We start from the raw sequence: 16253 nt of genomic DNA, 5'->3' as shown, positions 1-16253 counted from the left end.
AATGAATGACACTTTTGAAGTGTCATAGACGCCTCCAGAACCAGAACTATGTTTTCACAAAGCTTAGGAACCTTCAGTAATTTCACCTGGCTGTCCAGTGTGGACCTCTGAATACTCCTGCCTCTTTGAAGTATCTTAGTACGTACGTATTCTTTACGTAGCCATCTCTACGTAAAGCAAAAAAATCTAAGTTACCAGATAGAACAATGCAATCCTCTCTGTATTTAAACTCTTCTTTGCATATAACACTATTGCAGTGTTTAATTTTCCGACCCTCTCTTCACAATCGTTTTAAAGTGACTAATACAGTATTAAGCTTTAAACAAAGCTGAATACTTTCTCACATGCCCTTTATTTCCTAAAGGAATATCACTATAAAAGCTGCCTTTTGTACATTTCACTTAGGCAATTGCACTGCCTCCCTAATGTAAAACCTACTGTTCATACAATCACTACCTTTTCATTATTTATGGGCCATCGCTTCACTATAACCTGAGCATTATTTTACCTAAATTCATTTTGATATATGCTGGACAACAGATCACCAAATATTGTTCAGATTGTTTTCGATGAAAGGAAAATCTCCAGGGCAAACTCTTTACATTTTTCTTGATTTGTGTTTTTGGGGAGAGAGTGTCTCTGGCAATCACAAAGTTTGCTCGAACCCCTGTATAAGGGTTTTTTGCCCTTAAGGACTGTCTTTTGTGATTATGATCATCTTGACTTTAGTGTTATAGGAGTGACATCACAATCAATTTTCTATGCCTACATTCAGAACAAACTGTGAAAGTGGACTGTCTTTTTTCAGAAACCATGCTGAGTAACATGTAGAGTTTACATTTGTGGATAAAGCCTACATAATTCCTACACTGCATACAACACCATTAAGCACTCCTACTCAAAACATCTAATTAAGGTGTGTGGTCATCTACACCGTGTATATGTTCCATATATAAAATAGGGCTGAGAAATACTCCTGCCTCTTTGAAGTATCTTAGTACGTACGTATTCTTTACGTAGCCATCTCTACGTAAAGCAAAAAAATCTAAGTTACCAGATAGAACAATGCAATCCTCTCTGTATTTAAACTCTTCTTTGCATATAACACTATTGCAGTGTTTAATTTTCCGACCCTCTCTTCACAATCGTTTTAAAGTGACTAATACAGTATTAAGCTTTAAACAAAGCTGAATACTTTCTCACATGCCCTTTATTTCCTAAAGGAATATCACTATAAAAGCTGCCTTTTGTACATTTCACTTAGGCAATTGCACTGCCTCCCTAATGTAAAACCTACTGTTCATACAATCACTACCTTTTCATTATTTATGGGCCATCGCTTCACTATAACCTGAGCATTATTTTACCTAAATTCATTTTGATATATGCTGGACAACAGATCACCAAATATTGTTCAGATTGTTTTCGATGAAAGGAAAATCTCCAGGGCAAACTCTTTACATTTTTCTTGATTTGTGTTTTTGGGGAGAGAGTGTCTCTGGCAATCACAAAGTTTGCTCGAACCCCTGTATAAGGGTTTTTTGCCCTTAAGGACTGTCTTTTGTGATTATGATCATCTTGACTTTAGTGTTATAGGAGTGACATCACAATCAATTTTCTATGCCTACATTCAGAACAAACTGTGAAAGTGGACTGTCTTTTTTCAGAAACCATGCTGAGTAACATGTAGAGTTTACATTTGTGGATAAAGCCTACATAATTCCTACACTGCATACAACACCATTAAGCACTCCTACTCAAAACATCTAATTAAGGTGTGTGGTCATCTACACCGTGTATATGTTCCATATATAAAATAGGGCTGAGAAATGCGGAATGAGAAAGAAAGGAATTAAATTAAAAGGGAGATTAACGATGAGGGTGTTCAAAGAGGCACTGGTACAAATTTCAGGAGGTGTGCAATTCACACCAAGTACTCTGTCACACACTTGCCATTGTGTTTGGGATAAAGGTGTCCATACCTGAGACAAAGTCCTTATCGGTGAAGAAGAGTGCCGCCTGTCGAAAAGCCATTTCGGGAGTTGATGACATCACTCTCTGCAAGCGACCATGGCTACCGCCGAGCTTGCTTGCCGGAGAAGTCAGTTCCTTGAGTGTCTCAGCAAGAGCCGCAAAGGCGTTGATTCTCCGCAGGACACAGATGAGGGCCGGACTGGACACCAGCTGGTCGATGCTCTGCTGCCATGGCTTATCCCCAACTTCGAAAGGGGTGATTTCTTTGGCCTGGCTTCGGCTAAGACTAGGGAGCCACTTCAGACCCAATAGCTCAAACCCTGAGTCACAATCTCCTTTCCCTGTAAAGACAATGCCAAAGCCTGTCAATGCAGAAAAAAGATTTGTACCAAGATGCTGCAATCTACATACATATTTCAATTTATGGCATGCCACTCCACTGTGAGGGTGAACGGGGGCTGGCTACTTGCTGTGGGGTGGGAATCCAAATTAATTCATTTTCGTCAGATCAGAAAATGTCCGTTTTCAAGTTTAAAGCATATCATGGAGGAACAAGCTAATCCAATGCTGGGGAGCATGGTAGACATTATGCAGCAGTGCAAGTGTATGGGAGCATGCCTAGGTGTACGGTCACTGTTGACTTTCATCTACTAAGCTTGAGACTCTGTAAAGAGATGAACATTCAAAAGGGCAGTTCAGAAAACAAATAGAACAGTCACAGCAGATCAACTGTGAACTGACAACAAATGCATACTGAAGGGAGCAAATTGTGAAGCAAACTGTAAGGGTCTAAAAAAGTAAATGTAGCTGCGTTCTAAAAATGGTGTCTCTTGAAATCTTTGTCCATTGGTTTTACCCCAAATGTGTTTGATGGCAGGGTTGTAACGCAGGACCCTTCAGCCCTGCGGTGTAGTGAGGCCTCCAACCATTTAGGGAGCCCATTTAGCCAAATATCAATTAATATGTATGAGATATGGGAGACTAGGGGTCCCCTCTTCACATTCTGCATAGGAGGCCCATCATTTTGCGTTACACCATTGCTTGATGGTTGTGGGTATTTTTTGTTCTCTCAACATAAAATTGCAAATTTGTTCTGGCATCCAGGTTGTCTCTTTGAGAACGGGTTACACGCCAAGCCTCTGGTTAGAGTATAGCTCTTATACTTAACGGATGTGAACTGTATTATTTTCCAATGCAGAATAAAATGTTATTTAAAAAAAGCTTACAAGGTATTGAATGTAGTAGACATTTGGGAAGTAGCTCTCTGCTCAGGTCTAGGTCACTCAATAGAGTAACAGTGTTCATCCTGTTTTAGGCATTATACAGGGTACTGTGGCTGGTGTTATTTTGTTGTACATGAGTATAACTGGGTCGGTGTGAAAGGTTGATCTGGGTGAATTTGATTTAAGGACTGTTCTGTGCTGGGCTGTAAGTGTGTGAGGTTTTCATTTTGGAGATTATGGTTTACTATTTTTGCTATCTATTAAATGAAGGAAGGCATGTGATAAGTTGATGGCTTCTGCCACTATGTTGTTCTTATTTTGCCTTGATGCTGTGTAATGTCTTCATCAAGGACTGGAATCACGAAGGTACTTACGTGTAGTAAATTTACAAGTGCAGAGTCTCCGCAATTCGTGGGGGAGTCTCCGCACTGGTGGCGTAATCTCTGCACTCTGGCTCGGAATCTCCGCATGGTGCACTAGAGGCAATGTGCTACAGAAACAGGGGCCAACTAAACCATGGAAGGGTTGAGGTCTTGGGGGTAAAAGTGGACCTGATATGTAGGTGCTTGGTTATTGTGGTAGTTTACCGCCCACCCCAGGCTACCCCCCTATTTAACTAATTATTTCTGGAATTGATGAGTGATGTGAGTTCCAGATATATCGATCACTGGAGGGTAACTGTTCCTATAGATGATAGCTTGTTCATTCTAGATATAACCAGGGAATAGTGGTGGGTGACTTTAAGTACCGGTGGGATACTGTCCCATAGGATCATATACTGGACCTGGTATGGTTCACTCAATCGATGGCCAGGCTCGTAGTTATCGAACCCTGTGGCTGATCATTATCAGATCAGGTTTGCTATCTCCCTGCCAACTCAGTACGCATGCTGTCCGCCAGTTTGGCGTACAATATGCAGCGGCTCTCAAATAGATAAGGATCATTTAGTGAAGGCCTTAAAGGCATCAAAGCACCCTCCCAATAGGTGAAAGGATGTGAAACAAAAATGTATGTGGTTCATGAACTGGATGTAGAACACCCTGGATAGTGTAGCTCCAGTGCGTAGGGAAAAAGTAAGAGACAGGGCTATGCGTGCCCCCTTGGTATACTCCCTCACTTCAAGAGGGGAAGCACACACTTCGTCAGTATGAAAGATAATGGTGTAAGCACATTGAACCAGATGCTTTGAGTAATTTTAAAGCTGAAAAGAGCGATTGTAGACTCTAAAGCAGTTTTCTATGACTCGAGGACCACTGAAGCTAGTGACCCACAAAAACTAAGCCAGACTAATGATAAGGCCCAGGTGGCTCATCCAGAGGACTGTAATGAGATGTAGGACTTTTTTATGAGCAAGTTCAGGGATATCTAGAATGATATAAGGAATACCCTGTGTCCTTGCTCACTGGTACTGGTGAATGTATCTCCTTATCAGGGCTTGCAGTTATCTGAACTGGCATTATTAGGCTTGGGGACACTGGCCTCCCTTGTCCACCAGAAGTGCTCAGAGCAGCCTTCCCAGTTATGGGGGGTGAATGTCTGTCCCTTCTGAAACACCTCTCTGGCATCTGGCATAGTTCCCTAAAGGTTTAAGAGGGCTATGGTTAGCCCTCTGTTGAAGATGGTGGGGGAAGACCCTAAAAACTTAAATAACTACCACCCAGTGTCAAATGCTGCCAACTCCAGGTAAAATTCTGGCAAGGCATGTAACTTAGATCCTCACAAAATTTGTAGAGGACCAGCAACAGCCAATCAACCTTTCAGGCCCATCATAGCACTGAGCTGGTGATGCGCTCTGTACTGGACCAACTTCCGTTGGTGGCAGATAAGAATAGATCTTCTGTGCTGATTTTGCTAGACCTTACGGCAGCAGTTGATACAGTGGAGCCATCAAATGCTCATGCACTGGTTAATGGATTGTGGGATTACAGGGTCTGTACTCCAGTGGATTTCGTTGTTCCTGAAGTACCCAGTGCTCAATTTGTGAAATATTACGTGCCAGGGCTCTGACCAGGAGGCCACTGCAGCTTGCAGCTCCCATCGCCCTTGTCATCGCTGCCAAAACAACTACTATCTATCTGACATGTAAATGCGACAGTTCATCTTATTCCAGGTCCCCAAAGCTAAAGGAATGGCTGGGAAGGCAGGTATTAGCAATTTTAATGTATAATGTATTCCTAAACAGCCGTTGTTCTGCTCATCTCTAAATTAGATGAGCAGTGTCACCATGTGGTAGACTGTTCTATGTATGGTGTTGACAATTAGGTGCCGAGCACCGGAAACCAATTAAGTGCCGGTGCTGAGCACCGGCTCAAATTAAGCACTGGAATTACCGTTCACAGAGGCTACAAAGGGGTGGTCATGTCTCCAGGGCAAGGACAAGGGCGTTAACCTGCGGATCCCTTAGGGATCTGCGTTAATTACCATTGCTGTTCAACATCTATATACAGCTGTTGATTGTATCCCTAGTACAGCTGTCAATTGTTCAAATATGTAGATGGCACTCAGCTGATCTTGCAGATTGAGCGTTCCATGTAGAAAATCTTGAGGTTCACTGTGAGCAGGGTGACATGCAACTCTCTGAAGATTAATCCAGACAAGACTGAAGTTCTGGCAGTTACAACAAATGGGAACCCCAGGATGGATAGTTTTTGGCCCCTGAATTTAGGCTCCCCTTAGGGTACCGTACCAGCAGTAAAATGCCTTGGCATTAAGTTGGACAGTTGTCTGTCTCTGTAAAAGCAAGTGGCAACAGTGTGTGGGAGATGCACAGGTCTCCCGAGACAGCTCCGGAAAATGGTCCCAATTCTTTCATTTTTAGGTTTCGCCCTGGCCGTAGCAACTGCGTAGCAGTTGTTCCGCCCACGGCGAAATCTTATGATCCTACATATGGGGCTTTGGTCCCGCCTCTGTCTTCCATTGGCTAGCTCCATAAATGGAGGCTAGCCATTGGAAGACATCAGTGTCAATCACTTTCTCCTGGTCAGAACGCGAATCGTGGGCGTTTCTGACTCTTTTTTAAGTCCCGCCCCTTGATGCCGTGTGTCCCGGGCTGCGCTGTGATTGGCTGCCGGCCCGGGACACCTCCGTGACGTCATTCCCCGGGCTGCGCTGTGATTGGCTGCCGGCCCGGGACCTGACTTGTTTAAAGGTGCATGCACTGGAGAGCTCAAATTGGTTGGAAGGGGTCGTATACTGGCAAAGGGGCCTGAAATACCAACCCCGGAACACTAGTAAAGGGAGACCTAGAACGCATGACGGCAGGCGACGCTTGCATTGGTCATCATCATCACTAGGCAGGCTGCTCTCAGCGCGATGCCCACAACACACACACTGGGGCGGATTCTGGGAGGGTCAGTATTTCCCGCCAGGCGGCACGGACGCATTTCCCGCCTTCGCCGCAGATTAACAGGGTGCGCTCCGAGCGGCTGTGAGGGCGCAGGGCTGCGGAGTCCCTTCAAAGCCCCGTCTTCCGCTCTGCCTATGGCCGCGGCCTCCCCTCCCACAGCCACCCCCCGTTTCCATATTCAACAGACGGAAGCCCCGCACCTGTAAGGTAGTCGCCGCAGTCCCACATGGATTCGGCGTCCGCGAGTGTCCAGGAACCAAGGGAGCGGGCAAAGCGGCCCCTGCAACTACACCATCGCAATCCGCCACCGCTGGAGGAAACTTCGGCTGCGAGCAGAGTCCTCGCCTCCCCGGCAGCTTCAGGCTGACATTGTCAAGGCAACTGAAGCGTGAAAAGTTCCCCTTTTTGTCATAAAATAGAAACAAAGATTGCAGCTGGCAGTTTCCATAATGAAGCTTAATCAGTATGCGGCTGATTAGGGCTTTATGCAAATTGCCCCTCGTTAGCAAGGCAGGCAGCACTTTGAAGTCCATGAGCAAAGCGCACACTGAAAGCGCACCCTGCATAATTTAAATCCGGGTATAAATATTTATCAGCTCATTTGCATATTAATTGCTTAGCGCAAACATTCCACGCAGCACAGCAGCCAGGGAGAAAAGTGCAGGAACGGAAAATTATCTCCAGAGTGCCTGCATACGAATTAAGGAGCATTTGTTTCCTTCCAGCAGAACTGGCCTTTCTGACCCAAAGAGAACTGGGACGAAAGGGTGGCAAGAGAATGGGCCGCTCAGGTGAAATGGCGCGCATTATAAACCCGCTCAGAAGAGCGACCGTTGTATTACTTTTCCCTCAGAGCGCTTCTTGAATGAAGCAAACTTCAAACCCGACCGCCCCCCAGCAGGGCCCTGGCACAGCACGAGATCCATCCGATGACTGCCAAAGTGGACAGATCTCTTCTGCACTGCAGTGCCAGGCAACGGCCTCGTTAGAAGTAAGTATATTTTGAATGCGTGCTTTGAATCCAATGTATTGGAAGATGAAACCTTCTGTACAGTTCTGCAATGGATGCCAGGCAACCTCGCTCACTGATGAGAAGCTTCTAGAGACGCTCATTTTCAAAACAGGTGCCTTGACACCAGCGAAGGAGCCGCAGATCACATGGCTGGTTGTTCAGCTGCAGTTTACTGAGCCACATTTTTAGTTGCGTGCTTAAGGGCTGGTGGCTACATACCGCCTTCGTAAAAATATTGGATGATTATTCCAGTGTTTATGAACAAAACAAGAGAAGGATTAACTTCAGGATTGGACTAGGAGCCTTTGGAGGCTCGAAGAGACAATCAGAAAATTGGCAGAAGGGGTGAAGGGAGGCCAGCCATGATCATCACACAAGCAGCCTCGGTCTTCTTGTGTCTTGCAGGAGAAATCTGCGTGGGGCAGCTCTACTTAGCCTTCAGCCTTCCCATAAAACATCTTCTCTGTGCTAAGGAAGGGGCCAGATTTACTGAAGAGGAGGCTTGTTGGAAAAAGCAACACAGTGCCCATTTATGCAGGAAACACGGAGCTCAGTCACCAACTCTTTTGGATAAATAAACGAAACTCAAGCAGCGATGCACTGCCGAAAGAGGTGTCTGCCGCCAGCATGGTTACTGTGCTCCTGAAACTGATGTGAAAGCGAGAATAGGGCGTTGGGAGGAGACTTTCTATCCTCCAGCTGGATTTCACCAATGGCCGGGCTGCCTTTCTTAACTACATTTCTCTGAACAGTTGGTTTACGAAATCACTGTCTGCTGTAGTCAAATTAAAACCAAAATAAAGCTCCAGAGAAAGAATTGATAGACGACTACACTATTTTGAACTCAAACTTTGTGACGGAAAGGCTGATGCAGGCAGCTCCTGAATCAGAAGCGGAGCCAGTCAGAATCAAGAAGAGAGGAGCCAATCGGATTCAAGAGGAAATTGGCCGATCGCAGACAAGACACTATGTGTACTCTCAGCATGCTGCCGTGAGTCAATGGTGATGTCATGCCTTTCCCCTGGTTCCTGTTGTAACTGCAGCCCTCTTTGGCTGGATGTGAAGCCACACTGTGCCACTGGTGAGTATATGGGTGTGCTGGATGCTGGATTTGAAGCAAACGTCCCACTGTGTTTCTTTAGCACGTGGAGCGTTGATATTAATAGCGTATTAGAACAGTGCACTGAGAAGAACTTATCAATAGTGATAGTTTTGTAAATCTGGTAGTCTAAACTCACATATTTAAAAGTTCTTTTGTACTTAATAGGTATCAAATATTCTGTATTTTAAGTATCTAATAAATAGGATAAATAAACCTGCTGCACAGATCTTTGTATGCCCAGCATTTTTTAGGAGATTATAAGCGGTAAGATAACTGGTAGTGTTTTGTCCGATCTCAGTATTGACTCCTAAAGTAGCATAGAGGATTAATGTGCCTGCTCCAAAGCAGATCGTGTAACGTACAGATCCCATCTTTGTATTTTATGTAAATAGGTAAGTGGGAGAATGCTTTTGAGACGGAGATCATTTTGTTACTTACAGATCATAAGTTGCAATCCTTCGAATATGGCACAGCAATATATTTAAACATAGGTGTTCAATTGCTCGTGTACCTGAGTAACTGTGTGCACAGCTGTGTGTATGTTAACAATTTAAAATAACACTGTGTGTGTGGTAGTAATTGCTGTCTGCTGAGCTCGTCCGTAGGGTACAATAGGTCTCACATTTGGGAGAGATTAAGCTAATGGCAATGTAAATGACAATGCCATTTATTTATCTGTTTTCAAAACCAACACATAAATACAAAATTTGTCATTTACAATGCCAATAGCTCTAACTTTTCCAAAGGCGAAACCATTGCATTGTAAATGCTTGTTAAGTATGCTGACAGTGTTGGTGGCAATGATTTTGTCACGGCTGCATTATGGGAGCACCCATTATACTGGCCATCCCAATAAGCTGTTGGGGACGCTCCAGGTGACAAAGAATGATGCAGCAAGATTGCTGCTTAAACAACTGAGATGGGCACATGCCACACTGCTGCTTCAACTACTTAAGTGGTTAACAGTCAAACAGAGGGCCATGTTTAAGAGTTTGTGCATTGCGCACAAGCCACTGTATGGTACGCTGCCAGTTTATATTAGGGAACATCTGAGGCACAATGTGCCTGGTCGTGCCTATGTTCCTTTGAGACGATTGTACCGACCTGTCCACACTTTAATAAAGCAACCATGGGCGGCCGGGCATTCTCAGTTTTGATACCTCAGATTTGGAACAGATGGCCGGAAAGTCTGAGGAAAGAAATCGCTCTCCTCCCCTTTCGGAAAAGACTGAAAACAAGTTTGGCAGTACCATGTTCCACAACCTTCAGACGAGCGCAAGAGACCAGTGGTATTTGTGCGCTATAGTGTTATTAACATAACATAACTGCGGAGAGTGCGCCATGTGAAGATTCCGCCCTGAGTGCGGAGACACCACCACAAGTGCAGGGACTCTGCACACGTAACTTTACTACAGGTAAGTTCTTTTGTGAATCAGGCCCCAACTGTCCAGGTACTGAGCTACGAGTATCAAGCACATGGTAGGGTAATATCCTTGTACCAGACAACCTATCCTGTGAACTCAACTGAATGACAATAAATATTCCTACATGTAACAAAAAAGAAGAATGTGACTAAGAAAAAAATACTCAATGAGCAGAGGAACTATTAGACATAAACAGGAAACAACATTTGGCAATAAAGCACAGTAGTCCCAAGGAGTACCTTGCTTTAATACAAAACAATGTAGCTCACTGACTGCCCAAGAAAAGAGAAGTTTTGAAAGTTATGAACTTCAAAGAAAAAAACCCAAAGAGCCACTGGTCCACATTAACACCCCATTACCCACAAAGCACAACGAGCCATCTGAAAGGTGGGAATATCTTCAGCCCCTTCAAAATACCCCAATATGTCCCTTTATCGTTTTCTATATCACGGATAGTAAACATAATGACTCAACCTTGAAAAAGCTAAGGCCTAATCAGCCATTACAAAAGAAGCTGCTCTATCTTATAAGATATAATTTACTAATTATTCAGAAACATCTTGATGGAATCATGAGAGAGGCATGAAAAAACGAGTCGGAAGGCGTTGAATGTGCTCATTCAAAGAGGAGATCTGTAGCAAACTCTACCTAGCATATGTTGCCTCCAATGAACTGAAATATGATGGTCTGAGGGAAGACAGCAATGGGGCTGAAGGAAAAATAGTACTGTATAAACAAGTGCAGTTCAGAACTGAAGCTCAAGAGTCAAGGTTACTGGCCCTACATGGAAGGAGCAGAATGGGAGTATCAAGATCCAGAGTGCATATAACAGGTGTAAGAATTACCTCAAGCAGAACGCCTGACTATGGAAGCCATAAGAATCTGCAGCCCAACTAATAGAAATTGACAGTGTCACAATATGGCGTCTCAAGAGTGTCAAGGTAATGCCTGACACACTGAAGGACTGAGTATGCTGGTGAACCTGTACGGTCCTCTCGGCCAGCCCCAGGGTACTCCTGACCTACAGCATGGTAGTGAGTGCCTGGGTCTCTGATATAGTGGTGAATAGAAGTGGGGCCTGAAAATGCTGCTTGAAACCCTTTGACTTTATAAGGTACCTATGCTGCCTGTTTACCAGCAAAAGAGAAACACTAATGTTCTCCTATGCATCCAAAAAGATATAGGATGAGATTTAGAGTTTGGCAGACAAAGTACTCCATCACAAACGTAATGGAGTACACTTTCCACCAAACCCTGGGTCTGCCTGCCTTATTTAGAGACGGGCGGACCATCAGCTTTCTGTTGGAGTAGCCCCAGTTGGCTCAGTCAATTGAATGCTTCTTCCAATGGAGTAGGGGCCGTCACCACCCGCCTTATTTAAGGTGTATGGTGAGATGTCCTATTTTTTTGTCACCGGGTTTTACCTGAAAGTGAGGGACAGAAATTAAATATAACGACCCAAATGTCCAGGGAAAAACATTTCTTCAGTGTGGGGGTCATTAGTTATTTGTTTTTCAGTTACAGTTCCCACCTTGGTAGTTTGATTTCGAAAAACAAACACTTTTTTACATTTTTAGGTCTCGCCTCTCAACGCGCATGTGCATTGAGCGGAGCGAGACTATAGGGGCTTAAACAGACCTTACCTAGACTGGCGATTTGATGCTGTGCCCGTGCGCTTTTAGGTCAATGCGCAAGCGCATTGACCTAAAATGCGCGTGCACAGCATCAAATTGCCAGACATCTGTTGCCCAGCTTGGTGCCGCTCCACCCCCTGCCGGATCAAAGGCTTTCACGGCCGGCCGGCCGTGCTTTCAGTTTCATGCCGGATCAAAGGCTTTCACGGCCGGCCGGCCGTGCTTTCAGTTTCACGGCCTGTCTCCTTATTTAACTTGTTTAACTTGTTTTCCTTCCGAACTGGCCTCCACGTTGTTTAACAATGCGTGAGACACCTCCAGTTACTTGCCTAGTAGTAACTACGTCACAGGGTTTCACTCACTCTGTGCCCGGGGCTCTTCTCTCCAGAATGGAATCAACTGCCACATGGATTTAACTGCCATTTCAATGTACGTTCATCCAATATTGTTTATTTAGTAGAAGCCTGCATCCGAACATGCACTATAATTTTCTGACCGATTTTCTGTTTTGGACGTTCCACTTTTCAACCGAACACTTGTTTAAATTTTCTGTTTCGGATGGATCTCATTTTCTTCTGTATTCTTCACAAAAGTATGTACTTCAAAATTGCACTGTGCCTTACCCTTTCATCCAACACCATGGGTTCCATTGCTGAGGCCTTGAGCAGCTCATCGCCATTAATTGTAATAATTTCCGCTCACACGCTAGTCTAAGTTAAGCTTTGTATTGCATGTAATGCCCCAGCTGAACACTGAGAGCAGCACATAAGTAACTCTCTCCAGTGCCGTCCACACGTATAATGTCCACATTTTAACATAACATCGTAATACCATTTGGCAAGTACAACATGGTATAGTTAAGGAAAAGCACATGGGACAATAAGTGAATAATAGCACATGCTATAATCGACAACACCCCCGCCCACCCATTTTTTCGTTGTGCTAAAGTGCACCACAGTTTTAAATAATTTGTCGATCCACCCCATAGAGAGCCCACGACAGACGCCGTGAAACCACAAGCCGTGCCGGTGCATCCCCAATTCCTCTCCCAGCAGCTGTTTAAACTATAAGGACAAGGCACTGGGAACATTCCTCCCCCTTCTAAACTCTTTAAGCAGCTTTTCCACTCACTAGCATTAATGCAGCATTACTTAAATCAGCAGATTTACCTTTTATTTTGTCAGCAGGTTATTTGTTGCATTTCCAAAATCCAGAAAAAAACAGTATGAGTGCGAGCGAGTTAGGTTCAGGTATTTGGCAGTTGATACTTCTATCATTTAATTCCCATTCCCAATGTAAATACTTGGGTCTTATTTATAAGAATATGAAACCTATGGTCCTTCTCTTCCTTCTTTGATTCTCTACGGATCCACTAGTCAAACAGTATATATTCTTAGGCATTTGCAAACAGATTTTAGTGTCCTCCATGCATCGGACAATTGTCTTCTTTGAGCCTGCGCTATAATTGCTTTTTTACGTTTTGTTGCAACGTTTGTTTTATTACTTTTTGTACACTGCAGATACGTGGCTGTTTATACATATATGACCTGCATTTTAAGATAATCTCACAGTGTATTTTATTAAATGATTTCACTGACACGCATATCTTTGTAGATTCCTGTAAACTATTTTTTAAAGGCTTTTTGAAAAGTGGAAAATAACTCTTCCCCCCTCCCATCTTCCCTCTCTCCTCAACATCCCCGCCTCCCTCTCTTCTCACTCTCCCCTCACTCTCCCCTTTATCCCCTCTCCTCTCTCTCTCCCCTCCCTCAACACCCTCACACTCTTCCCTCATTCCTCACCTCTACCCTCTATCCTCACTCCCATCTTCTCCCATTCCCCTCACTCTCTCACTCTCACCTCTCTATACTCACTCTCTCCCCTTTCTCCACTCTCCTCTCTCTACTCTCCTCTCGGTATCCTCCCCCCCTCTCTAATCACTCTCCCCTCTCTCTCCTCACTCTCCCCCTTTCTCCCCTCCCTCTACCCTCTCCTCACTCTCCCCTGTCCTCACTCTCCCCTCTCCTCACTATCTATTTGAATAACCAGCACTAAGTCCTTTAAAACGAACGCACATTTGTCAGACCATTCCTAGCAGCCATTTCCTAAAATTATTTGAAAAAAGTCACACAATTCCAAGAGCTACTTTTGCGACCTTCCTCCGAGTTAATTAATACGTCCTGTAGTGGATGATACTTTCTTTTTTACAATCAAGATCAAATACAAAACATGTGCACTGCTGGCATTTCATGCTGCTGAGGTCTCACCCTCACTCAGCCTCACACCCTCACCCTCACACACCCTCACCCTCACACCCCCTCACTCACCCTCCCCCTCACACACTCACACATCCACTCACCCTCACACCCCCTCACCCTCACACCCCTCACCCTCACACCCCTCACCCTCACACCACTCAGTGTTACAACACATATTGTGTTACAATAGGTGTCACATTTGCGAAAGATAAAACTATTGGCATTGTAAATAACAAAGCTATTAATTTCGCTATTTTCAAAACAAGCACATAAATAAAAAATGTGTCCTTTACAATACCAATAGCTCAAACTTTCCTAATGCGAGACCTATTGCATTGCTGTGCTTCTCTCCCCTGCTGCACTCTCCTGCTCTCTAGAGATGTGGCCTAACGACCAGAGCTGCCATCTAAGTCACGTAAATACAAAACATGTTGCATTCCAAATGCTATAGGTGTCACATTCGCGAAAGTTATAACTATTGGCATTGTAAATGACAAAGCTATCAATTTAGCTATTTTAAAAACCAACAAATAAATACAATATTTGTCATTTACAAGACCAATAGCTCCAACTTTTCTAATGCGAGACCTATTGCATTTCCAATGCTTGTTAAATTGGAAGTCCTGGCACATGGGAACGGATGATCAGGGACAAATATTTTTAATACGTGCCCCAAAAAAGTATTTGCAATGTCCCTTGCGTGCTAACTGTGGTGCTAAGGCATTTCCCATCGAAGCCGCAAGTATAACAGTCACTAGCTCGGGTCACTCTAAAAAGCTCAGTTACACCAAAACACAAGAGAAGCCATTCACAGGAAGAAGCAAGAGATAATAACCAAAGCTGGAGTTAATACCATGTCCATCACGATATGGAGTTCCTCTGTTACAGGCAAAATCAACACAAAACCAGAGGAGGGGGGGGGGGTGAAAGAGAATAATAAAGGAAAGAAGAATTGGAGACAGGGAGAGACATGTTCTGCCACTAATCCTGTTTCACACTGCCTTCAGCTTCCTCCCTTTTCCATGTGAAAAAGGGTACTATTCACCCCTATCCGAATGCACCTTTGGCCTATTCTAGTTTCACGCCTAAAATAACAGCACTGCTGTTCTTTATGGATGGTTTAACACCGTGTCGGGCCACTACATTGCTCTGCACATTTAAAGAGATGTATTTTTCCAAGTAAAAAATTAAATACTGATTTATTATATTATAAATATAAATCACTGTGTATAGTATTTTTAATGGTGAAGGCCGAGACGCACTCAATGATTGATAGTTCACTTTTGATTTTTGGTTGTCGAATTAGTGTTGCCTTTAAAAGGTGCAGATAACTAAGCACACCGGTACAGCAAAGGTTATTGACTGTCTCCCGAGTAAGGATGTCACTAGTAGGTGTTGTTGTTTGATGTTTTTTCCGAAAGGTATAACGGATATTTGTATCTGTGCATACACATAACGATAGATTCAAAAACATGACCACACGGGTGCTCTAACTAACCATGATTTAGAGTAGTGAAAATATAGATGGCTCTCTACTGATAATACTCAGAAGAAGTTAAATATTGACTACTTTGGAAACAGTACAGGGAGGGGACAGTGAAAAGCTGCACAATCGGGTTATAATCGATTGGATATGTTTTTAATGACAGTGGGTGTGCTTTCTTCATTTATTTTTGTAAATGTGCTTCTCAAAATAACTTCGGAACCTAAAAAATAAACATAAATTATAATATATACCACAGTGTATTTGCAAATAATTGCCAGTATTGAATGTGTGTGTGTTCTTGGAACAACTCCTCACATCAGCTCTTTCAATTATCAAAAGAGGAGGGAGGGAGGGAGGAGGGAGGGAGGAGTGAGAGAGGAAGAATGAGAGCAGAGGCATGAGGAGTGAGGCACTGGGGAGTGAGGGTGCAGGATATTGAATAATGGATGAGGGATTATAGATCAGGAAGGATGTTGAATGAGAGATAATGTAAGAGAGATGGTGAGTAATGGATGAGCAATGATGGATGAGAATGATTGATGTGGGATGATGAATAAGAGACGCTGGATGAGGAATTATGGATAATGAATAAGAGACGCTGGATGAGGAATTATGGAGGATGAATAAGGGATGCTGGATGAGGAATTATGGATGATGAATAAGGGATGCTGGATGTGGAATTATGGATGATGAATAAGAGACGCTGGATGAGGAATTATGGAGGATGAATAAGGGATGCTGGATGAGGAATTATGGATGATGAATAAGAGACGCTGGATGAGGAATTATGGATG

At 43.8% G+C, this 16253-nt stretch overlaps 1 protein-coding gene across 2 annotated transcripts in view; it reads right to left on the bottom strand.

The window, feature by feature from the left end:
* DNAAF8 (dynein axonemal assembly factor 8) overlaps positions 1-16253 on the bottom strand; it is a 1081381-nt gene that overhangs the window by 422942 nt on the left and 642186 nt on the right. For both annotated transcript variants that reach the window (XM_078663036.1, XM_078663037.1), the window contains one exon: positions 1983-2315. In XM_078663036.1, the coding sequence (XP_078519162.1) occupies positions 1983-2315 (333 nt within the window). The remainder of the gene's footprint in view (positions 1-1982; positions 2316-16253) is intronic.

This window comes from Lissotriton helveticus, chromosome 10 (assembly GCF_964261635.1).
Source record: "Lissotriton helveticus chromosome 10, aLisHel1.1, whole genome shotgun sequence".
NCBI lineage: Eukaryota > Metazoa > Chordata > Amphibia > Caudata > Salamandridae > Lissotriton > Lissotriton helveticus.
The sequence above is the reverse complement of the archived record's forward strand: the minus strand, read 5'-3'. Positions and strand labels throughout refer to the sequence as shown.